At 33.8% G+C, this 27,159-nt stretch overlaps 1 protein-coding gene across 2 annotated transcripts in view; it reads right to left on the bottom strand.

The window, feature by feature from the left end:
- LOC134721346 (importin-4-like) overlaps positions 1–27,159 on the bottom strand; it is a 338,068-nt gene that overhangs the window by 225,330 nt on the left and 85,579 nt on the right. For both annotated transcript variants that reach the window (XM_063584285.1, XM_063584286.1), the window contains exons 5-7: positions 24,108–24,240; positions 16,865–17,001; positions 14,136–14,178 (exon numbers count right to left, since the gene is read on the bottom strand). In XM_063584285.1, the coding sequence (XP_063440355.1) occupies positions 14,136–14,178; positions 16,865–17,001; positions 24,108–24,240 (313 nt within the window). The remainder of the gene's footprint in view (positions 1–14,135; positions 14,179–16,864; positions 17,002–24,107; positions 24,241–27,159) is intronic.

The following is a 27,159-nucleotide window of genomic DNA, read 5'->3' on the forward strand; positions in this document are numbered from 1 at the left end:
ACAAATTTATAAAAATCTCTAAAGTGCAATGAAATAATAATTAATTAGATTTAAAATGACTTAACCAAGTGAACATGCATTCATGTTTTGGTATCTTTGATATACATTTTAAGAAAATGTACCATAAATACTGAAATTCAGCTCGAAAAAGTATGTACGCGTTATGACCCGAGATTTGATTTTTCAATGCAGGTCATGACCTGCATTTTCATCGTGACAGGTTGACAGATATGGATAAGTGGAATGATTGATCATGAGAAAAACTATCAACCACATTTCAAATGACATCGATGTTAAAAAATAGCAGCATTTAAGAATATGCAACAATCAGAAAACTGATACTGGCAGCTATAAAAGTCAAACATGTACCAGTTATACGATTCAAATGAAAACTAACAACTTAATTTACAACTGAAGATTACCCAGAAACAAATATGACAAACTTGAACAGATGACCACTAGCTCCTGGATTTAAGACCGGCAAACAAAGAATGTAGTGAGATTAAACACAAGTTATCTGCTCTTTAGTCGGGTTGTTATCTCTTTGACATATTCCCCATTTCCATTCTCAATTTTATGTATGTCCTAAGTATCATTCCCCCTAACATGGGACAGTGGTGTTAGCAGCACAACATAAAAACTAGCTGTAACATTCTATTGGAAATGGAACACCTCAATAGATTTGTATGAAAAACTACACTAGAGGCTCCAAGGAACCTGTGTCACTCACATGATATTTTTATCTACAATTAATGCATGAAATAATGTAATTTTTTTTGGCAGGCAGGGTCATTGGACACATTTTTAAAACTAAATACCCAAATAAAATTGAGAATTGAAATGGGGAATGTGTCAAAGAGACAACAACCCGACCATAGAACAGACAACAGCAGAACGTCACCAACAGGTCTTCAATGCAGTCAGAAATTCCGGCACCTGTAGGCGTCCTTCATCTAGCCTTTAAACAAATAAATATAATAGTTCAGTGATAAAAAATGCCATACTAAACTGCAAATTGTACACAAGAAACTAAAATTGAAAAAAGTACAAGACTAATGCTTGTTTGTGGCCAATTTTGATAAATTTGTCTCCATTATTACAGGAGAAGACTTTTGTAAAAGATTTACTAAAAATTGTTAAATTTGACTTTAAAAAGCCTCGGTCACACCTCACCGTATAGCATGAACGGACGCCTAACGGATTACTTTTTTTCAATCTGTTCATGTCCCTTAGACGTCCGTTCGTATCAGTTAGACGTCCGTCCATATCCGTTGCATGTCTGTTAAGGGCATACGATACAGTTTTGATCCTGTATTTACAAGTTCATGAAAATTTGCTTATAGGCTATTTTTTACCTGATTAAATCAAATATGTAATTAAAAAAAATATACCTTCATGTGCTACTTTTTGAGTAAAATGAGGTCGAAATTTTGTCTATTTGCTCAAAATTCAGATTTTTGGCCGTAATTTCTTTTTGAAAGAAACATAACTTTTTTGTTATAAAAGATAAACACAAATTGTTTTTTGTTAAATAATAGGTAATTTCTATATTTTATAAATATCCTAAAATGTATGCATTTTTTTATTCAGAAATAACTAATATTTATCAAATGTTCATGAATTGAGGAAAAAACGTCATTTTTTACTGCATGTTTATCAAAAATTAAAAAATTTGGGTCACATAATCTCCCTGCAAAATGAAACATAATGCCGTTTTAAAAAATAGGGGTCCATGAACTCGTTTTCAAATTAAATCAGTTTGAATGATAAAAATCAGTCGAAAAATGCATCTTTTGCCAATATGTCACAGTTTGACGTCGCGAAAATAACAAATTACGTTAGCAACGTCATTACCTTCCCTGTAACTGTATCGTATGCCCTTAATTGAGCGTACGTTTTATCTGTTGACGTCCGTTCTGTCCGGTGGAAAATTTTGAGCATGTTCAAAACTTTGAACGGACATCCAACAGATAAAATGTCCGTTGAAAGTCCGTTAGGCGTCCGTTTTGTACGGTACTCATCCGTTTCGTTTCTGTTTTGTATCTGTTACGTGTCCGTTACACATCCGTTGGAGGTCTGGGGGATAAATTCACCAACGGACTTCTACCGGATGTATAACGGATAAAACGGATGTTGAACGGATAAGGAACGGAATTCTACCATACATATAACGGATAAAACGGACGATGAACGGATCTGAAACGGATAAATGCCAATTGAACATTTCGCGTTAAAAATGCTTATTATTGGTATGTCAGATTTCTTAAGGTTCATGAATTATTATTATTCACGTCACGTCTTCACAATCAAGCAGTTCTTATTCAGGCCAGACACTGCCCTTTGGCGGAATTTTGAATAACAAACCAAAACCAGTTACACAGAACATTTTGAATATTTATGTGATTGACATGTATTATTATTGTCGAATTGATTTTTCTGTATATCTTATTCGTCCGTTTTATCAAGCACGCTTCCGTTAGGTGTCCGTTTTATGTGTTACTCGTCCGTTGGTTGTACGTTCAACATCTGTTCTGTCCGGTACATGTCCATTTCTCGAAAGTTGCATATCCGGTGTGTGTCCGTTATGCATCCGTTACACATCCGTTTTATTCGGTCAGTACATCAACGTACTCCCAACGGATAACAATTTTGTCAACTGACAACTTTTATTTTCATCCGTTAGGCATCTCTTCGTGCTATCCGGTAAGGTGTGACTGAGGCTTAAGGAAATAACTCCTTATGGGTCAATTGATCATTTTGGTCATGTTGACTTATTTGTAGATTTTACTTTGCTGAATATGATCTGTAACTTGTCATGATCAAAGTACATGTCGGAAGGGGAAGATAAATGGCTGACCCGTGTTAAGAGAGAGCCTTATCTATTGCATGTTAAAGACACCCTTATAGATTTCGAAAAAAGAGCAGGCTAATGCTGCTACAAGGGAGCACTCGCACCCACAAAGTGGAAAAGGATTAATATAAGTGGCAACACTTGTTTCCCAATCCACTATAAATAAATATGTCAATAGAAGATGGGAATACTGTGTTATTGCACAATACTGTGTAATTAAAGATTTCCTGCTATTGCACAGTATTGTGCAATTGAAGATTTCTTGCTATTGTGCAATACTGTGCAATTGAAAATTTCTTGCTGTTGTGCAATATTGCGCAATTGGATATGTCTTGTTATTGCACAATACAAGAGGGCTGTGGAGTACTGGTTAGTGCATCATACTACTAACACAAAGGTTCCTGGTTTCGATTCCTGTTCCAGGATGAAAAATTCAGGGACTGAATTTTCAGCTCTTCCTTGCCTATATTTGCTAGTGTGGTCTTGAGGAAACGTTTACAATTCGTCGGAAGGGGAAGATAAATGGTTGATCCGTGTTAAGAGAGAGCCATATCTCTGCAAGTTAAAGGCACCCTTACAGATTTCGAAAAAAGAGCAGGCTAATGCTGGTACAAGGCAGCACTCCCACCCACTCCCAATCCACTATAAATAAATATATTTAAAGCACTGGCTTCGGTTACATGGAAATGTAACAATAATTAAAATATTATTGTTACATTGGAGACTGATTGCCGGTATGCAAAGTTGGGTAAGGAACCGATTTATTACGAATGTAAAAATAATTATTGAGGCTACGGTTACATTGCTTTATAGTTTTACGTATTAATGGTTTTGATGTTCTTAAAGATACTGTCCCAAGTCAGGAACCTCTGGCCTTTGTTAGTCTTGTGATTTTCAATTTTAGTTTCTTGTGTATAATTCGGAGTTTAGCGTAGCGTCCATTACCACTGAACTAGTATACATATTTGTTAAGGGGTTTGCTGAAGGACGCCTCCGGGTGCTGGAGTTTATCGCTGCACTAAAGACCCATTGTGGCCTCGGCTGTTTTCTGCTCTATAGTCGGGTTGTTGTCGCTTTTAAGTTGATACATTTTGTAGTTATCAAAGGTACCAGGATGACACATTCCCCATTTCCATTCTCAATTTTACTTCAGATAAGTAGTGTCAAAGGCGAATAATATAGTTCAATGGTTTGTTGTTGGGAAACGAGTCGGGCTGAGAAAAGTGTCCTTTTCTAAGTATTTTACTGCACACCTACTCTCATAACTGTCATTATACTTTGAACAAAGGATGAAGAGATTTCTATTTCCAATTTAGTTTTGGGTGAAAAAAAAATAAAACTTTGGATTGGTTAGAAACGAAACTGATTTAATAACAAGACACAAATTTCATACAACTTTACAAACGCAGTTCTGAAAAAATAATATATCAAAAGCAAAGTTTGCTAACTGTGAACTTCTGTAATGTATCCATGGAGGACGTAATTTCGTTTCAAAATCAGATGGAGTCTAAACCAAAGGTAACTTTTCCCCTTTTTTTTTTTATCTATATATACAAATATTGTTTGGAGAAGTTTTTATTAAAAAAAAAATGTGTCGGACTTTAAAATGCTCCAAAAACCACTGACTGGATGTGTAGAAACTGTCATTGTTAATAAATATTTATAAAAAAAAGTTGCATGTAATAATTGTATGTATTGTAAATATAAAATAAATGATTTCAACTTTTATTATTTAGTACATATTACTAGTCCCATCGTACATGGCCGTTTTTTCATGTAACAATGACGCAATGTAACCATAGCCTCAACAATTATTGTTACATTCGTTATTAATCAGTTCCTTATCCAACTTTGCATTCCGGCAATTAGTCTCCAATGTAACAATAATATGTTTATTATTGTTACATTTCCATGTAACCGCAGCCAGTGCCTATATATTTAAACTAAACTGTCCAATTTAAGATTTACGCAATTATGTGCAATTAAAGATTTCTTGCTATTGTACAATACTTTGCAATTGGTTATTTCTTGCTATTGGGCAATACTGTGCAGTTGAAGATTGCTTGCTATTGTGCAATATTGTGTTATAGCGCAATTCTATGCAATTGGAAGATTAATTGATATTGCCCAATACTGTGCTATTTCATAATATGCCCCAAGGCTAAAAATGAAAAAGACAAACAGAAAAACAATAATACATATGACACAACATAGAAAACTAAAGAATAAACAACACCAACCCCACCAAAAACTAGAGGTGATCTCAGGTGCCCCGGAAGGGTAAGCAGATCCTGCTCCACATGTGGCACCCGTCGTGTTGCTTATGTGATTACAAATCCGGTAAATAGTCTAATTCAGTAGGTCACATTCATGAAAGGGAAGGGGATTGTAGTAACGACGTAAGGAACATATCCGATATCATTTGTGAAACGGTTATCCCATAACGGTCAACCAACTGGTGATGGCGTCCGTAAAATTTACAAAGGGATGATTTCAACTTCACCATTTGGAACTCTTGGTTTAATAGCTTCCTTGTGAGCAGCAACCCTCTATCAAGAAAATCATGATAGGAAATGCAAGCACGGGAATATCATATCAATTGGGAGATATATACCCCGTATTCAGGTGCTGCTGGAATGTTGCTACTTGGAAATGGAAAGTTCACAACTGGAAAACTGTAATCATCTCTATTGTCGTAAAGTTTTGTTTTCAACCGACCCTCATTGTCAATTTCTAGATGTAAGTCAAGATATGAAGCCGACTTAACTGAATCTGTAGTATCCTTTATCTCTAGTTCGATGCATGGGATAGATGAGTTCCACATAGTCACCAAATTTTGATCTTTCTTCCTAAGAAGTTCCTGCATGAAGTCAGCCTCATAATAATATAGAAACAAGTTGGCAAGTAGAGGGGAATAGCTTGTTCCCATTGTAATGCCTACAGTCTGTTGAAAAACACGTCCTCTAAACGTAACAAATATGTTGTCAATCAAGAAATCAAGCATCTTGATAATATCAGTTTCAGAGAATATTTTGTTTGAATCACAGTGATTCTTTACAAAGTAGGATTTATCCCTCCCTAAGACAAGATACTTGTATTTACGTTGGCCATTCTTTTTTATGAAGCAAAGTAATACCAACTTTTTTCAATTTGTCTTTTAATTTGGAATGTGGAATATTTGTGTAAAGAATAGAAAAGTCAAATGTTTTAAAACTGTTACAATATGAAAGAGAGTTAGATTGTATGTATTCTGAAAGATCTTTGGAATTTTTAAGTATCCACATTTGATTCACACCACCTCTAGAATAGGCAGTTTCACAATAACTTTGAAGCCCGTCTTTGATTGCTGATAAAATATATGTTAATAATTTAGAAAGAGGTTTCGTGGAGCACTTGGAAGACCCAGCAATATACCGTTGTTTGTAAGGACACTTATGTAGTTTAGGTATCCAATACAGTGATGGAAGATCCAGTTCTTCATCTTTGGTTGAAATTCCAAAGCGACATGAATGGCCCCGTCTCAAAAAGTTGAAAATCCTGCAATTTCAATAACACATGTGGACACAAACATGATATTAGTCTCACATCTTAAAAATTTTTGAAAGTTGTAAAGCCTTAATTTTGGCAAAAATTTTGGGAGCGGAACAAACCTTAAACTTGATCTGCAACTCATCATGAGTAACTCACATACCAAAAATGGGCCAATTATCTGAAAGCGTTTAGAAAAGTCTGTATAACTGTCATTTTCATTAAATTTATCAAAGTCCATAGCTCGTAATTTTCAGCAAAAGTTAGCCGAGTGGTACAAAACTTAAACTTGATCTGTAACTCATCTTGGTTAACTCACATGCCAAAAATCATACCAATATCTGAAAGAGTTTTGAAAAAAAGTCTGTACAACTGTGATTTTCAACAATTTATCAAAGTCCAATGACCATAATTTCGGCAAAAATTAGCGGAGCACAATGAAACTTACACTTGATCTGTAACTCATCACGAGTAACACACATACCAAAAATCAGCCCAGCATCTGTAGGCGTTTAGAAAAAAAAATTGAATAATGGTATTCTCTTCAATTTGGCTTTTTTAACTTTTTTGGATTCGAGCGTCACTGATGAGTCTTTTGTAGACAAAATGCGTGTCTGGCGTTTATACTAAATTTAGTCCTGGTATCTATGATGAGTTTATTTACAACCACTGGGTTGATGCCACTGCTAGTGGAGATTTATTTCCCCGAGGGTATCACAAGCCCAGTAGTGAGCACTTTTTGTGCTGACATGAATATATTTATAAATTTACTGTTTACAAAATATTGATTTTTTTGAAATACTAAGGCTTTTCTACCTCAGGCATAGATTACCGTAGCTGTATTTGGCAAAACTTTTAGGAATTTTGGTACTCAATGCTCTTCAATTTCGTACTTCATTTGGCTTTTTTAACTTTTTTGGATTCGAGCGTCACTGATGAGTCTTTTGTAGACGAAACGCACGTCTGCGTTTATACTAATTTTAGTCCTGGTATCTATGATGAGTTGATTTGTTGCAGAATGTCAGAATGACAGAATGACGGAATTTCGGAATGATGGAATGATGGAATAATGGAATTTCCGAATGATGGAATTACGGAATTTCGGAATTTCGGAATTACAGAATTTAGGAATTATGGACAAGGGTAAAACTATATGGCACCGACAACTTCGTTGCGGCGCAATAAAAATAAATCCACCTAATTTATTTTTTAATCCCCTTTAATTGACCCCAAACTCAATCCTAGCCTTCCTTTAGAGGTATTGTATCTTGCAGTACAATTTCAGAGAGATCCATAGACTTACACACAAGTTATTGTATGGGAACTACAAAATTGCTAGTATTTGGCCCCTTTTTTTGGCCCCTTTATTACTGAACTTTTGGGGCAATTACCCCCAAACTCATACCCAGTCTTTCCATTGTGATATGAAACTTTGTGGTACAATTTCAGAGAGATCTATACACTAACACAAGTTCTTGTCCAGAAACTACAAAATTGCTTGTTTTTAGCTGTTCCATTTTTATAAACTTCCTGTTTACAAAACTTTTAATTTTTCGAAAAACTAAAGGATTTTCTTATTCCACATGCAGGCATAGATTACCTTAGACGTATTTGGAACAACTTTTGGGAATTTTGGATCCTCAATGCTCTTCAACTTTGTACTTGTTTGGCTTTATAAATATTTCGATATGAGCGTCAGTGATGAGTCTTATGTAGATGAAACGCGTGTCTGGCATCCTAAATTATAATCCTGGTACCTTTGATAACTAATTGAACTCTTATTCCTGAACATTTAGGGCAATTACCCCCCAACTCATACTCAGTCTTTCCATTGTGATATGGAACCTTGTGGTACAATTTCAGAGAGATCCACACACTTACAAACAAGTTATAGTCCTTAAGGGCATACGATACAGTTTTGAACCTGTATTTACAAGTTGATGAAAATTTGCATATAGGCTATTTTTTATCTGATTAAGCCAAATATGTAATAAAAAATATACCTTCATGTGCTACTTTTTGAGTAAAACAAAGTCGAAATTTTGTATATTGTCTCAAAATTCAGATTTGTGTCCGTATTTTCTTTTTCAATAGAAAGACATAACTTTTTGGTTTTAAAAGATAAACATAAATTGGTTTTGGTTAAATAATCTGTAATTTCTGTATTTTATAAGTATCAGTAAAAATTATGCAATTGTCATTCAGAAATAGCTCATATTTATCAAATGTTCATGAATAGAGGAAAAAACATCATTTTTTGCTGCATGTTTATCAAAATTTAAAAAATTCCCCTATTTCCTGTTTTATAAAATTTGGTTCTCATAATCTCCCTGCAAAATGGACCAAAATGTGGTTTTAAAAAATTTGGGTCCATTCACTCGTTTTCAAATGAAATCAGTTTGAATGATAAATATCAGTCGAAAAATGCATCTTTTCCCGATATGACTCAGTTCGACGTCGCTAAAATAACATTTTACATAAGCAAAGCATTACCTCCGCTGTAACTGTATCATATACCCTTAAACTACAAAACTGCTTGTTTCTTACCCTTTTCATTTAAGCCAAAAGGTGATAATGAACCTTAATTTTGGTTTCTTATGAGTTATCCATCGATAACATAGTTTTTATTTTACAGTGGGAAAGCCCCGGATCGATTCTGCGCCTCCTTCCATATGACGTAACGGCCAGAAAATCAAGGGCGACAATCGCGATTTTTCATAGAGGGCGACAGTATTGCGCCATCGCGGCAATTTGTTTACATTGTGTACGTGTGATTTTTCGAGAAATTTATCATTAAAGACAATTAAACTTGTGTCATTTCATCATCAATTAGTTATAAAGGTAAGTTTTACAGGTGACCATGCTATTTTTTCTTCTTAGAAGATTTTATTTTACAAGAAACGAACATCTGAAAGTGGCAAGTGACGTTGTTAATTTGGAAGATAAAAATATGGCGGGTGTTTTCCCCTTCTGAAAATAACTGACACATTTGCATCCTATTGGCTATTTAAATATAACATGACCAAAAATAGTATCTATGATGATAGGAGTCCCTAAATATTTGCATAAATACCCATCACTCCGTGTCAAATTGTAACTGAGGCTGCGAAAAGGAAGCACATAAATCGACGCCATTTTTCAACAGATTAAGGTTTCTGAGCTCTCGAAATCCTAGTATTATTACTTTTAATGGTTAATAGAAAGATATGAATACTATCCATAACATAATTTATTGATCTGATCGGGTTATGGCTACATGTTTGCCTCTTTTCGATTCTGAAATCCAGTAAATTTCCGTAGATCACATGTAAATAAACGCCCCTTTTCCAGCGTGAGACTTCAATTTGAATAAAACTTCAATTTTGGCATGTCAATGTTAGCATTTAAATTTTAATTAAATTTTAACAGTTGTGTAAAGCATTTGTGCTGATTTGTTTGGTTGTCTCGAATAGTAAAAAGGTTAATATTTTTATTTTTGAACCCAAAAAGTGTGACAAAAAAACACAAAAAACAAACAAAATAAAAATAAAGGAAAAAAAATAACTATCCCCAGGATAAAGGGGGGTTCCAACTATATGTCCCTATTCAAATGCAATGATCGTCCCCAAAAAAGGGTGATTCCATTTCCTGGAACCCTATCCCTGGATCTGCCACTGGGAACTATGACTATTAAAATGTATAAAGAATTGGAGAATTATTACTAAAGGAACAAGAATAGAGAAAATTTACCATAAAATAAGGAAAAAATAGAGCAAATGACATGCTAGTCTAGTCCAAATAATTATGACGTCTTGAAAGGCTATTATAATTTTTTTTCTTTGACGCCTTACATGAAAGGCTATTATAATTTTTTTCTTTGACGCCTTACATCAAAATTATAATTTTTTTCTTTGACGCCTTACATGAAAGGCTATTATAATTTTTTTCTTTGACGCCTTACATCAATGTAAGGCGTCAAAGAAAAAAATTATAATAGCCTTTCAAGATGTCATAATTATTTGGACTAGACTAGCATGTCATTTGCTCTATTTTTTCCTTATTTTATGGTAATTTTTCTCTATTCTTGTTCCTTTATAATAGCCTTTCAAGACGTCATAATTATTTGGACTAATGCTAGTCCAAATAATTATGAAGTCTGACAAAGACTACTTTTTTTCTGGGACTACTTCCTATGCATCCCCAAAAAAAATCAAAATATTCCTAGCAGCAAGCCTGAGGTCTGGTCATAATCATTTTGAACTATTGATGTGCTAATTTATATATTGAGGAAAGAGAAATTATGGACAAAAAGTATAAAAAATAGAGACAAATGAACTTAAGGATTAAATGATAAAGAAATGCAGAACACCCCATCCAGACCCTTGTCTATGTGAACAGCAGTACTATTATTTTTGCTGAATAGTGCATATGGGCATGTAAAATATCTTTTAAAGATTTCAGGTATATGAAATTTCCACCAGTAGGAAAGTATAAATTCTGTCCCTCCTTCCATGCTAAAAAAAAAATATGTGATTTATTGTTGAATTTTATTGCTACCTTCAGTATTGGCTAGGTGTTGTGGCCAGGTTTTATTGGCGTTGGATACATTCAATGACATTTATTATCAATTACTCGTATGAAGAATTAAAAATATGAATGATTGAATGAAAAGTTATCTTTTAAATAACAGATACCTGTAAGATAATTTAATATTGCATATTACGTTATAATTTATTTAAACATTATTTATATCTATTAAAAAGGTTGATATGTTATTATGGTGATGAATTTTAGATACTAAGTAAATGAATTTATAAGTAGAAAATTTCTCCAAACATCTGTTGGTGTGTATAATTATTACCTTTTCTAGAGGAACTTTTTCGGGACGTCTGGATTGGGTATTTGTTAGCTCTGGATTTCGGGATTGATCCTTCAGATTCCAGTATTTCCTTTCAATTTTTTTTTTAAATTGGGACCTCAGAAGATCATGTTTTTGTCAGTAGACAATTAAAATATATTATAATTTACCGATCATACAATGTATAGTAGCAACTCTCGAGAAGTTTGAAATTATATTCATTTGATAATATCATCTGCATAAATTATATATTTTCAGATAACAATAGGAATAAGAAGAGCAGGATTTCTATATTGAGGATATACATGTATGGGACAGAGGACCAATTGACTTGATTTTACTTGAAAAAAAACTTTTTAATTTTAACAATAGGTTCTCCTTAATTGTTTAAAGTACTTTTTACATATTTTTCATTTTAACATTATTTTTTTGACTTTGTATTTATTCATCATTTAATAAACTTTAATTTCTAAACATTTTTATATTTTCAAATATACATACAATGTGAAACACTCCACCATTTTATATTGATAACGTGGGGTAAATGTACACGAGACACTATGCCATGTATGCTGTTGCAATACAATATTACTTAATGTCATTGAAAAACCTGATATTCATTGATGCAAAGCTAGCATATTCATAGGGCCCATCTTTCATAGGAAAAAATTGGTTGATTAAAAAGGGAATCGCTGAAGCGGGCCCCTCTTAAGTTAGTCAGCAGCAGCAAACACCCCCCCCCCCCCTAGAAAAAGTTCTGGATCGGTCACTGGTATCAGACATAAACATGTATGTATTGTAGTATTTGAGACATAAGAAAAATAAAAGATATAAAAAGTTAAAATGATGGTCTTTTATTCTTAATAAGGTTTGAATGACTTAAATGGAAAGTTTCTAGAATTGTTCACTTCTCCCAGACGTAGTGAGGTCTCTCAAGTGGCCTATCATGACATGACCTTTCACTGGTTTGCTTCCATGTAGATTTCAAAGTGTGGTAACCCCTGCACCTAAATAAATCATTTTCAGTAGATACATATCTCTTTTTTCAGACTTCAGACTTTTGGATGAAAAGTTTAAACTAATATACAAATTAGAAAAAAGAAAACTGATCAACTTGAACCCACAACATATAATTGATCTCAGGTGCTCTGGAAGAGTAAGCAGATCCTGCTCCTTGTGTAGTATTATGAATTAGATGTCTATGTGCCCTTTTCCTAGATATGTTAACACATGATTTTGCAAATTATTGCAATTGTGTGCTTTTAGAATGGAGTAAAATGTGTGAAAAGGTATTCTATTGCAGAAAAATCAGCACACAGATATATAGGAATGGTATGATTCTTAATAAACTATAGATCCTGTGTCCAAAATTTGTTTTCTTGTAAACTTGTGTAAAATAAAAATGTGGGTCAAGCAGTTACATCAATGCAACAAAACAGGATCACCAAAATTAGAGTGATACATTCATATATCATTTTTAAAGTAGACCTTGGAAGTGATAGCATTTTGTTAATGCTTTAAATGGTCATATACATGTAGCTCTAACATGTATTAAGAATTTGATGTACTAGGCATTGGGCATTCCTATTGAATGTTAATCTCAAGAGTTAAATATGCCCCAGGGCCCAGACACACTAAAACATGAATAGTGTACATCAGGTTGCTTGATAAGCATGATAAGGACAGACATTTATAAGCATGTGTGAGTGCTAGTATTTTTTTTTATATAAACAAGAACAAAATATGAAAATTATTGATGCATCAGTAGTAGGCAGGCAATATTGTTGATTTGTACATGTACTTTTTAAAATTGACAATTTAAAACATTTCAGATTTATAATAATTTACAGAATCAAAGAATGACTTTAACCATTACCCTAAAAATTGGCTTAAAACAAAGACTACCTGGGTGCTTACACTTTGCACTTTGCACTTTTGCATGATTATTCAGACAACAACTTTTGACTAACTGATTTTTTGTTGTTGAAAAAAGGGGGGTAGGTCTACTTCCAGACAATGGAAGTTATTTATATGGACAAATTCGTTCATAGATTAAACCAGTTTCAATGTACTACATAAATCTCATCCATAAATCTGTTATACAACAGCAGCATAATTAAATAACTACAGAAAATGTGATACGAGGAGTTTGAGTAACTAATGTAAACATCAACAACTGACGGTGTCAAGCCTTCAACCACTCAAAATTTTAAGTAAAATATATTTAAAATCCTGAAAACATCATCAGCCTTCTTTGTCTCAATCAATTTTGTGCTTAAAATCTGTAAAATATGACATAATTTGCTTGATTTTGCACCGAAATAATTCCCAAAACATCTGAAAAATGTTGAATTTTGACCTCCGGTTGAAGTATTTATTATGTAAACAAGACTCAGAGTGACGGGGAATCCTGTACATAGTCATGTGCCCATATGTTTCTAGGTCACATTTATTTATATCTCGACCAATGAAAAGCTTTAGGATGCATTTGTGTCAGTTGTTTGTAGTCGTGGGGATTACCCGCGTTTTTTTGGAAATCAACAGAGGTAGTCTTTTGGTTTATCATATTTCAGTAACGGAGCACTTATTTGAATACCGAATTTGGCAGTCGTGTGACAAAATCTATTCTTATGAAAAATTAACCTCAAATACTGATTGATGATAAGTTGTTTTAATAGATTTATTGTCTGAAGCACAGGCTACGTTTTTGTTTACACGCTGGTTACAGCGCCACCTCAAAATTTTTCGATTATGTCCCCTTTCCCGCGGGACTACCGGAAGTAGCTCTTCAATGTCACTGGCTTTCCCACTGTTTAATATCTCTCTTAACTTTATCAATGGCAATCTTGATCATTCAAGAGATTGATTGAATACCGTATTTGAATGCCCCTATTAATTCTGTTTTTAATTTCTACCTACCACTTCATCATCACCAACAAAAAATATCAGCTCAGTTAGTGTCCTGCAAGTAGAAATAAATTAAATAAACAATCTTTAAGGTTACTATAAACTATTGAGTAAATTAAAACATGGTTTCAGAATGACAACTCCTTATTGGTGCACCAGATATTAATAAAGGCTAGAATCATTGTAGAATCTTCCATATATAAAGTGCCCGTAATTTCACTCACTCATTTCTTTAATTTCTTTAACTATATGTAAATATCTGTTTTTGATTGTATTGTAATTTTTATGTGAGGGCCTATGGGAAGATTACTTTATTGTAACTAACAGAGTTTACCCTCTTTAAATAAAGAATGTATTATAATTAGGGCTTTCCACTTTTCTGTGGAAAGACCTATTGTTTTTCTTCTGATGATTAGGGCTTTCCACTTTTCTGTGGAAAAACCTATTGCTTTTCTTCTAATTTTTTTTTTTATTTTTCCTCCTAATTTTGTTCTTGCACGTAAATATTCTTTTCGCAATATGTCACTTAGATATTTGGTATATGATATCGAACTGTTTATGCACCTTTGAAATTTACACTGCGTAACCGAATACTTTTCTTTGTAGGAGCTATCTCCACAAACACTGTTTTCTTTGTATCTACATCTCCTTTGCAACCGTAAAAGTTTACGACAAATTTATTTTATAAAATTGCTCCTAATATCCTTTGCATAATTTGTCTTATTTTGACTGAAGCAATATGAACGCTCCATATGAGAGTTATTTCCCCTTATGCATTTGATATAAGTGATATGCATTTCTATCTTGTAAACCATTAGTGATAGAGACCTAAGATCAATTGATTTGAGCTCCTTTTTGTATCTACATCTCCTTTGCAACCGTAAAAGTTTACGACAAATTTATTTTATAAAATTGCTCCTAATATCCTTTGCATAATTTGTCTTATTTTGACTGAAGCAATATGAACGCTCCATATGAGAGTTATTTCCCCTTATGCATTTGATATAAGTGATATGCATTTCTATCTTGTAAACCATTAGTGATAGAGACCTAAGATCAATTGATTTGAGCTCCTTGGTCCAAAAAAAATGAAAATTGGGTCAAGGTCAAAGGTCAAGGTCAAACTCTTATTTTTGAATTTACCTTACTTTGACTTATTTCCAAAAACCCTATAAGATATCAACAAATTATTTTCACTAAATTGTTAGTTGCGTCATGTCGTAACATGTAAATATGATTGCAAGGGTACATTGAATGTAAAAGGGAGTTTTCTCCCCTCTTGCATTCAAAAATATGTGTATGGTGATATGACTGATTAACCAAATATAATTAAGACCTATGGCCTTTTAATTTGAGGTCCTTGGTTTATGACCTTGAAATTGATCTCAAGGTCATAGCTTAATTTGAAGTTCTAGATTTTGATCTTTGCTTTTATCTTATATGTATACATGATAAAGCCATGAGACTTAAGCAAAAGGTATCAAACCATTTAACCTTGAAAAAAAACAACCAGCAGTGACCTTGTGTAAACCGGAAGTAGCTATTTTTTGTACTTTATTAAAATAGAAGTATATAGAACCAGATATTTTTGAAATCAGTGTCAATTAAATATTAAAATATTATCGGAAGTAACATTTAGAGAACAGAAACCAATCTTGGGATGTACGTACATACTGATGTACCGACAGACAGACAAGGGTAAAACTTAATGCCACCTCTGCTACAGCAAGGGCCTGAAAACAGGACAACTTTTTTGGTGTTTTCTAAATAATGAGATGATAAGTGGGGATACCTCCTTTATCCTGTTAAGGGGAACTAATTTTGTCTTTGTCAATTTGTCATTGAGGCAGATTAGCATTGTGGTAAATTTTGACACACTATTCAAGTTTGAAACTTGTCTAAATTTGAGTGGGATCCATTTTTTGACATAGTGTAGGTTACTGACACAAAATAAATGTCAAGATCTTACAAATCTATTGCACAATACTGTTAAATTAAAGATTCTTCTTGGAAATTTGAAAATATTTGAACCCCTTAAAAAAATTGGCCCCCCCTACTTTTTAAATCCCCCTTTGGAGCAATTACCCCTACACAAACTCAGCCTTTCCCTTGTAGTATGGAACCTTGTAGTATGATTTCAAAGAGATCCATATTCTTAAACACGAGTTATTGTCTGGAAACTAGAAAAAATGCTTGTTTTTGACCCTTTTTTGGCCCCCAATTCCCCCATGAATTGGGCAGTTACCCCCAAACTCAATCCCAGCCTTCCTTTTGTGATATGAAACCTTGTGGTACAATATAAGAGAGATCCATACCCTTACACACAAGTTATTGTCAAGTTTTTGGCCCCCTTTTGGCCCTTAATACCTAAACTGTTGGCACTATAACCCCCAAAATAAATCCAAGCCTTCTACTTGTGGTATTTATCATTGTGGTACAATTTCAAAGCAATTGAAATACTTATAAAAAAGTTCATATCCTGAAAGTAGAAAAATGCATGTTTCGGGCCTCTTTTAGGCCCCTAATTCCAAAACGGTTAGAACCAACATCCCCAAAATCGATCCCAACCTTCCTTTAGGGGCATTGAACCTTTTTATTAAATTTCATAGAGATTCATTCACTTAAACTTAAGTTATGGCCAGACACCAAATGTGTCTTCGGACGACACAGACGACAAGGATGACATCATACCATTATACAATCCCAAAAAATTGTTTATTGTCATATAAAAACTAACTTACCTGACCACATAGTATGGTACAAACTGGTTTTCATTATCAGATATAACTTCTGACAGTAGCTGCAGAAGAGACACAAGATGAGGCTTTAGTTGTTCTGCAGCAGATGATGACACCGTGTATAACAAATACATTCCTGTCTGTAAAAAAAAGTAACCTCCAATTATTCACTTAGTTTATTTAAACACAAAGTATACATGGTATATGATACTTATATCATTTTAAAAGTTTAACAAATATGTTCAGACCAGATGTGACTTCCAATTATGCTTGTGGATCATTCATAATCTGAAAGTCCAATGAAACTTTCTAAATATTTGACTTTATTAAGGGTTATGAACTAGATATAAGTTCTAAGAAGCCTACATTGCAGTCTTATTTAAATTACACCCAATACTAGAGTGCACATTTTACAGAAGCTTACATTATCATTGATCAAAGAAAACTAGCGGCTCTCCAAAGCCTTTGGATCTCACCTTGGTCTATGTGCATAATTAACATAGGACACTCTCCAACATTGCAAGCAAGATTAGAATTCATGGCAAAATACTCAGTTTTCAATTTGCTGATCTAGCATTAAAGATCATTTGATTTGTTTAGTTTCTCTCTATCTTCTCTAGTTTTTGCTCAAAATACATAAAGGGTAGAGAAATCCTCATTTATGAGCAATCACTCCTGTACAGACTTAAGTTTGCACTTTGTAAATACAGCTGTTTCTCAAAACACGCCTCTTTTTGGGAGATCTAAAAATTCATAGAAAATTAATTTTGTTTACATACTGGTACCCAGTTATGCTCTCGAGTTTTTCATCTCACAGAGACATACCTTGGGAATGTTACCAGTAAATATACATGTGCATATTGTTTACATTGAAATCTGTGGCAACCTTTCATTCGAGGTAGGGGTATAGTTAAGAAAATTAGTGTTAGTTTAAACTCTGAGAAGTGCAGATCATATAAATGTTGAAAATATGCCTCACAGTCCTATATTTTGAGCTTTGAAAAAAGTTGTGGTGCATATGAACTTTCAATTCTAGGATAAGATTTTTTTTCAAAACTTCATAGAAAAAGTGGCACAGTTTTAGCCGTAAAAGGAGTTCCTATGGGAAATTGCATTGTCAATATTTACAGAAATGCAACCTATATAGAGTGAAAAAGGGGAACATTCAGAATTTTAACAAATTTGCTTTATTTTACAGATTTTAAACAAATTCACACAAATATGAAGTTTTATAAATATTTTTAAAATGAAGATTGATAGAATCCTGGGCCTTAAATATGATGACTCAGCATAAATTCAAAGTTTAGCATGTATAGTCTACTTAAAGTCCTGGATACAAAATTAATTCATAATATTTGCATATTTGTAAGTTAAATTGTTAAAAAGTGCTTATATTTACTCTTCACAGTCATTGAAGCTCATAGATCCTTCCTGAATATTTTTTAAGGGGTGTTTGTGTCCTTTCGATAACCTAAAAGTAAGCCTCAACACCTAAATCTGCTTTTTTGTCACCACGGCATAATAAATACAAGCTAGAAAAACAAAAATATCTCAACAAAACTTACAATAGTGTTTTCTATCCTGAATATGTACTAAATATTCTAAATTGCTAGAAACAGCAGAATTATTTAGGAAATTTGAGGCACCAGGGGTAAAAAACATAGAAATTGCCTACCCCGTGGGTCATAAAACAAATAATTTTACTTGTAAATGCTTTGATTTTATGATTTTAAAGTTCTTGATATAGAAAACAATATCTATGCTTGGAAGTTATGCAAAAATCAGATGTTTGCAGTCATCTCTATAACATTTTAAGTGAATTTACATCTCAGACTGGTATCTGCAGACATACAAATATTGCAAATATGGCTTTGTTTGAACACTTCTAGTATATATATTAGCTTAATTGTGTCAGATATATGGTTACAGATGATACTGTTGTGACATGAATTCTAAATTGACCATTTAAGGCTGACAATGTGTACTTTAATTGACAAATAGGCATACAATAAGATGTGGACTGGAGACAGAGGCTGGATTGGATACTTTATATAATCTTGAATGTTGTAATGATTGAATGCTAAACATTACATTTATAGTATTCTGATATGCTTTCAATATGATATCAAAACAGTTTTAAACAGGTTCTAGGCCTTTTTTATCAGAAAATATGCAAATAGGGTAAGCTGGCAATAATTAAAATCTTGTTTTCAAATTCTTTAAAAAATTGAAGAAGGGGAGGGGCATAAAATGTACAGAAAAGAAAAACTTAAGAGTATACACAGTGATTTCTTTAAGGCTATAATTCTGATAAATGAGTATTAATGTGAGAAAAATTGATTTTAGAGAGTTTTCTATTTGAATAAATGTTTGTATAGCTTGCACTTTGTAAATACAGCTGTTTCTCAAAACACACCTCTTTTGGGGAGATCTTGAATATTCATAGAAAATTAATTTTGTTTACATACTGTATCCCAGTTGTGCTCTCTGTTTTCCATCTCACAGAGACATAACTTGGAAATGTTACCAGTACATATACATAAGCATATTGTTTACATTGAAATCTGTGGTAACCTTTCATTCGAGGTAGTTAAGAAAATTAGTGTTAGTTTAAACTCTAAAAAGTTCAGAGCATATAAACGTTGAAAATATGCCGCACAGCCCTATATTTTGACCTTTGAAAAAAATTGTGGTGCATATGAACTTTCAATTTTAGGATTTCAGACTTCATAGTAAAAGTGGCACAGTTTTAGCTGTAAAAGGAGTTCCTATGGGAAATTGCATTGTCAATATTTACAGAAATGCAACCTTAAAGGTCTTACATCTCAACAATGACAAAAGCGAAAATTATAAGAAACAGGAAACTACATATCTTAATATGAAAAGATTTTGTCAAAGCATTATCAAGCTTTTGCTTGGACAATTCTCAATGGATCACTTTTCACTATTTAACGGTCTACAACTTGACAATGACAAAAGCTAAAGTCATGAAAATGGAATTGATCTCCATTTAGTGACAGGAAATAATTTATCTAAATTTGAAAAGATTTCATCAAAGTGTTTTCTTCTTTGGCAGTCAACCACCCTCCTTACATCCCCACATTAATAACCGATTTTTCCTAAAACACGGTTAAAAAGGATGAGCACAGACTTTCGAAATTGTCTAAGACATTGGTGATATAAACCTATGATATAAGTTCTACAATTATCTAGCAAAAATTTTACAGGTTAGAAGCTAACCAGATGCTCCGCAGGGCGCAGCTTTATACGACTGCAGAGGTTGAACCCTGAACGGTTGGGGAAAGTATGGACACAACATTCAAGCTGGATTCAGCTCTAAATTTGGATTGTGATTCAAGACTGTGAATTTGGACCCTAATTCCTAAACTGTTGGGATCTCAACTCCCAAAATCAATCCCAACCTTCCTTTTGTGTTCATAAACCTTGTGTCTAAATTTCATTGATTTCTATTCATTTATACTAGTTATTGTGAAAAAAACAAGAATAATGCTTATTTGGGCCCTTTTTTGGCCCCTTATTCCTAAACCGTTAAAAAAAAAACTCAATCCCAACCTGCCTTTTGTGGTCATAAACCTTGTGTCAAAATTTCAAAGATTTCCATTTACCTTAACTAAAGTTACTGTGCGAAAACCAAGAAAATGCTTATTTGGGCCCTTTTTGGCCCCTAATTCCTAGTTAGAAAACACAGTTAGATTCGGCATATCAAAGAACCCCAATTATTCCATTTTTGATGAAATCAAACAAAGTTTAGTTTTGGACCCTTTGGGCCCCTTATTTCCAAACTGTTGGGACCAAAACTCCCAAAATCAATACCAACCTTCCTATAGTGGTCATAAACCTTGTGTTAAAATTTCATTGATTTCTATTCACTTTTACTAAAGTTAGAGTGCGAAAACTAAAAATATTCGGACGACGACGACGCAGACGACGACGCCAACATGGTAGCAATATACGACTTAAAAAAATATCAAATTTTGCAGTCGTATAACAAGACCGGAGGGACATCAGCCAAAACAGAGGACAGAGTTTCTCAGCTTTAAACATGCATGAAATATCTGCCACTGGATGCTTAAGGTAACCAACAATATCAATTATGAATAAGGGTAAAAACTCATAAAACAAGGAATTCATTGTGATCAACCAAGTGCTAATGAAAAATATAAACACAAGAAAATAACTGCAAGAAAGGAATAAATGTTAATGAAAAAAAAACAATAATAAGGGTTTAAACCACTTTTATTTTCATTTTTTTGTCGACTCAAACAATTCCATTCTTTTATCTTAAATTTGACCCCACATCCCTTAATATTTATTTTTTCAAATCTCTTAGAATAGGTAATAAAAGAACTTAGGCCTACATCGAAAACAGTAATAAAAGAGGGACGAAAGATACTAAAGGGACAGTCAAACTCGTAAATCTAAAACAAACTGACAACGCCATGGCTAAAAATGAAAAAGACAAACAGAAAACAATAGTACACATGACACAACATAGAAAACTAAAGAATTAACAACACGAACCCCAACAAAAACTAGGAGTGATCTCAGGTGCTCAGGAAGGGTAAGCAGATCCTGCTCCACATGCGGCACCCGTCGTGTTGCTTATGTGATTACAAATATGGTAAATAGTCTAATTCGGTAGGTCAAATTCATGAAAGGGAAGGGGATTGTAGTTACGACGTAAGGAACATATCCGATATCAATTGTGAAACGGTTATTCCATAACGGTCAACCAACTCGTGATGGCGTCCGTAAAATTTAGGAAGGGATGATTTCAACTTCACCATTTGGAACTCTTGGTTTAATAGCTTCCTTGTGAGCAGTAACCCTCTATCAAGAAAATCATGATAGGAAATGCAAGCACGGGAATATCGTATCAATTGGGAGATTTATACCCCGTATGCAGGTGCTGCTGGAATGTTGCTACTTAGAAATGGAAAGTTCACAATTGGAAAGCTGAAATCATCTCTTTTGTCGTAAAGTTTTGTCTTCAACCGACCCTCATTGTCAATATCTAGATGTAAATCAAGATATGAAGCCGACTTAACTGTATCTGTAGTATCCTTTATCTCCAATTCGATGGGATAGATGCGATCCACATAGTCACCGAATTTTGAATTGTTTAGTGAAAGAACGTCATCTATATAGCGGAAAGTAGAGTTAAAGGATATTGCTAACTTCTTATCTTTCTTCCTAAGAAGTTCTTGCATGAAGTCAGCCTCATAATAATAAAGAAACAAGTCAGCAAGTAGAGGGGCACAGTTTGTTCCCATTGGGATGCCGACAGTCTGTTGAAAAACACGTCCTCCGAACGTAACAAATATGTTGTCAATCAAAAAATCAAGCATCTTAATAATATCGGTTTCAGAGAATTTTTTGTTTGAATCAGAATGATTCTTTACAAAGTAGGATTTATCCCTCCCTAAGACAAGATACTTGTATCTACGTTGACCCTTCTTTTTAATGAAGCAAAGTAATACCAACTCTTTTAATTTGTCTTTTAGTTTGGAATTTGGAATACTTGTGTAAAGAGTAGAAAAGTCAAATGTTTTAATACTGTTACAAGATTAAAGAGAGTTAGATTGTATGTACTCTAAAAGATCTTTGGAATTTTTAAGTATCCACATCTGATTCACGCCACCTCTAGAATAGGCAGTTTCACAATAACTTTGAAGCCCGTCTTTGATTGCTGATAAAATGGATGTTAATAATTTAGAAAGGGGTTTCGTGGAGCACTTGGAAGACCCAGCTATATACCGTTGTTTGTAAGGACACTTATGTAGTTTAGGTATCCAATACAGTGATGGAAGATCCAGTTCTTCATCTTTGGTTGAAATACCAAAGGAACAAAGAACAGACCTATGATTATCCAGGATTTCCTCTTTGGTAAGTGTCGTGAGGGTATATGTTGGGTTTCCAAGTGAATTGTCTATACCTAATTCGTTTATCAAGCAATTAATGTAATGACTTTTACAAACAAAAACGATGTTATTTGGGGCTTTGTATGCGGGGACAACAACATATTTATCATGGAGGTCAGATAGGTGTTTAGCAACATTTGGATCTCTGAAGATTGACGTAGCATAGGCATTGATGGACCCATTCAGTTTCTTAATTGTATTCTGATTTGTATTAATGACCTCACTGCCTTAATCCATTTGGATAGAGTGTCACGTCTTCCTTCTCGCGCTTAGCCCATTGCCTGGCATAATCCTCGACTGAATCCATCAAAATTTTAAAGTTGTATTTCCAATTGATGGCTCACGATATTTCGGACCTTTCGATAACACGTTTCGTAGAGAAGTGTTATTAACAATGTTAAGGTCACCGGTAATAACGTGGCCAGCAGGATTATATGTGAATTGGGTACTAGCACAAGTGCAATCAGGAGGTTTAGACTTGAAGTCATCAATATCGAGATCCTGCAAAACGCGTTTGTAATTGAAAATTTTAGTTGCAATAGGTTTGGTATCGGTATAAGAAATTATTGGTACAGACTGGTCTTTGAAATAAGGAGGTATTTTCGATTGTATAAAATAATAATAAGTTGTGAAATTGACCTAGTAGAAAAAAAAAATTTTTTGCATTCTTTGATAACCACAATTTTTTCACTTTTCATACTTTCAGAACCTGATCTTGAACCATTACATGAATAAGAAACTTTCAATTAATTTAGCAGTTTCAGATGAGACATTACAAGACGAGTTTATGGACAATCAAGGATGGACAAATGATGACAAAAGCTGGACCTCGCCCAAAGGATAATGGAAGACAAGTTTAAAAGGAAATGGCACAAAGTTTATGATATATATATATATATATACTAGATCCTAAAGCTTCATCAATCACTATAACTGTTAACCAAGGAGTAAAAAATTCTATTCATTAGCTTTGGCTAATGCAATTGTCAACATTTAAAAACTGAAAAGAATGCACTGGCATATAATACATTAATATCAGAATGAACAGCTTATATGTGGAGCAGGATTTGCTTACCATTCAGGAGCACCTGAGATCACCCCTAGTTTTTGGTGGAGTTCGTGTTGCTTATTCTTTTAGTCTTTAGTTTTCTATGTTGTGTCATGTGTTCTATTGTTTGTCTGTTTGTCTTCTTTTATTTTTAGCAAGGCGTTGTCAGTTTATTTTCAATTTATGAGTTTGACTGTCCCTCTAGTATCTTTCGTCCCTCTTTTACATGCAATAACTATTATAGATTTATTTTTACCTCCCTTTCTACTGGATTCTGACTTTTTGTATAAGCTGTTAGAAACTGGAAAAGTTGTGGCCATTGGTTCTTGGGTAAATCATGTTTTGCAACAGTTGCAACAACCTGTGCAATTGCATTCCTGACATTCTTTCTGAAACAGTCATTTTGTATTTGTATAGTACAGTTTATACACATGCTTTTCCCAAATATATCAAGAGTGCAAATGCTTATATATCTTGCCTGCTTTGTTTGTCATAATTGAATTTGTGTTCAAAATGTGTTATATGTGAGCTTTTTAATACTACAAGTATCACATTAACTAAACATTATCGATGATCAATATAAAAAGGTCAGATTAACCCTGATAGACAAGCATGTACACATTTCACTTGCCACACACTGTAACATTGAAACTAGAGGCTCTTAAGAGCCTGTGTTGCTCACCTTGGTCTATGTGCATATTTAACAAAGAACACAGATGGATTCATGACAAAATTGTGTTTTGGTGATGGTGATGTGTTTGTAGATCTTATTTTACTGAACATTCTTGCTACTTACAATTTTCTCTATCTGTAATGAACTTGGTCCTTTAGTTACAGAGGAAAAATATTTTGTAAAAACTTAACAAATTAATGAAAATTGTTAAAAAATGACTATAAAGGGCAATAACTCCTTAAGGATTCAACTGACCATTTTGGTCATGATGACTTATCTGTAGATCTTATTTTGCTGAACATTATTTCTGTTTACAGTTTATCTCTATCTGTTGGGCCAGGTGAGCTAAAAAAGTTAACCTTTAGCCTATAATGTCTGATTAACAGAAACATGAAATAAGGTCAAGGTCAGATTAAAATCAATCTTTTCTCCAAATATAGCTGCCATATTGACAATTCATGACTTAAGTAAATTTGCTTAAGAAATATAGCAGTTCTTAAAAATGCATAAAAATAAACACAAGAATTGTACCCCCCCCCCCCCCCCCCTAAAAAAATCTACCTCCCTTTGCTGCTTACAAGTATCTCTATGATAAACTTGGCCCAGTAGTTTCAGCGGAAAATGTTAGTTAACATTTACACATTTTATGAAAATTGTTAAAAATTTACTATAAAGGACAATAACTCCTTAGGAGGTCAATTGACCATTTCCAAATGTTGACTTATTTGTAAATCTGACTTTGCTGAACATTGTTGCTGTGCTGTTTACAGTTTATCTCTATCTATAATAATATTTAAGATAATAACCCAAAAAAGCAAAATTTCCTTTAAAATTGCCAATTCAGGGGCAGCAACCCAACAATGGGTTGTTGCATTCATCTGAAATTTTCAGGGCATGACCTGATAAACAATTTTACTTCATGTCAGATTTGATCTTAATGCTTTGGTTTTTGAGTTACAAGCCAAAAACTGCATTTTACCCCTATGTTCTATATTTAGCTGTGGCGGCCATCTTGGTCCAATGACTAGTTCACTGGACACATTTGAAGTAGATACCCCAAAGATGATTATGGCCAAGTTTGGATTAATTTGGCCCAGTAGTTTCAGAGGAGATGATTTTTGTAAAAGTTAACGACGCAGGACGAGGCAGGACAACTCCGGATGCAAAGTGATGGGAAAAGCTCACTTGGCCTTTTAGGCTAGGTGAGCTAAAAATATTCAAGATAACCAAAAACAGTAAAATATCCTTAAAATTACCAATTCAGGGGCAGCAACCCAAGAACAGATTCTCTGATTCATCTGAAAATTTCAGGTCAGATAGAAATTGACCCTAAAAACAATTTTACCCCATATCAGATTTGCTCTAAATGCTTTGGTTTTTGAGTTATAAGCCACTGCATTTTACCACTATGTTCTATTTTTATCCATGGCGGCCATCTTGGTAGGTTGGCCAGGTCACCAGACACATTTTAATAAACTAGATACCCCAATAATGATTGTGGCCAAGTTTGGTGTAATTTGGCCCAGTAGTTTCAGAGAGGAAGATTTTTGTAAAAGTGACGGACGAGGACGAGGGACGAAGGATGCCAAGTGATGAGAAAAGCTCACTTGGCCTTTCAGGCCAGGTGAGCTAAAAAAAAATGAACGAAAAACAAATATGTAACACATAAACAAGCGACAACCACTGAATTACAGGCTCCTGACTTGGGACAGGCACATACATAAATAATGTGGCAAGGTTAAACATGTTAGTGAGATCCAAACCCTCCCCTAAGCTGGGACAGTGGTATAACAGTACAACATAAGAACAAACTATAGGCTCTAAAGAGCCTGTGTCGCTCACCTTGGTCTATGTGATTATTTAACAAAGGACACAGATGGATTCATAACAAAATTGTGTTTTGGTGATAGTGATGTGTTTGAAGATGTTACTTTACTAAATATTCTTGCTGCTTACAATTATCTCTATCTATAATGAACTTGGCCCAGTTAGTTTCAGTGGAAAATGATAGTGAAAATTTACAAATTTCAAAATTGTTAATTATTGACTATAAAGGGCAATAACTCCTTAGGGGGTCAATTAACCATTTTGGTCATGTTGACTTATTTTCAGTAGTGTTGTCAAATCGTACATTTCTGCCTAACCGGTTAGTCGGATAATCGTTCGACCGATTAACCGGTTAACCAGAGTTTAATTTGATGTTTGAAGACCTCAAACTATCAATAGTACCCTACACATACATACATAGGTATAAGAAGATTTAGTATAAGTGTCAATGTTTACACGATGAATTTAAGTTTGTCCTTTGGTATTATAAGGCTTGTCTCTAAGATTCCTGTCGACGTTTGACTTTTGATAATTAAATACACGGTATCAACTGTGGTTTGTACTTACTTCAGATTGAATAAAAAAAACTTCTTGATATGGTAGAATTGAATATGTCTGAAACCGATCATTCTTTTATTTTCTCTTGTTGTTTCCGATAATAATGCGGAGCGTTTATGTTTGAATTTATTAATCCTGATACTCTTACCATCAAGTATACATTGATAACATTCACGTTGGTTTGCTTTTTACAGCTTTTGAGTTCGCATTTCGTTTAAAGTATGCCAAAGACTTACACGACGTAGATTGC

Source organism: Mytilus trossulus, chromosome 6 (assembly GCF_036588685.1).
Source record: "Mytilus trossulus isolate FHL-02 chromosome 6, PNRI_Mtr1.1.1.hap1, whole genome shotgun sequence".
Lineage (NCBI taxonomy): Eukaryota > Metazoa > Mollusca > Bivalvia > Mytilida > Mytilidae > Mytilus > Mytilus trossulus.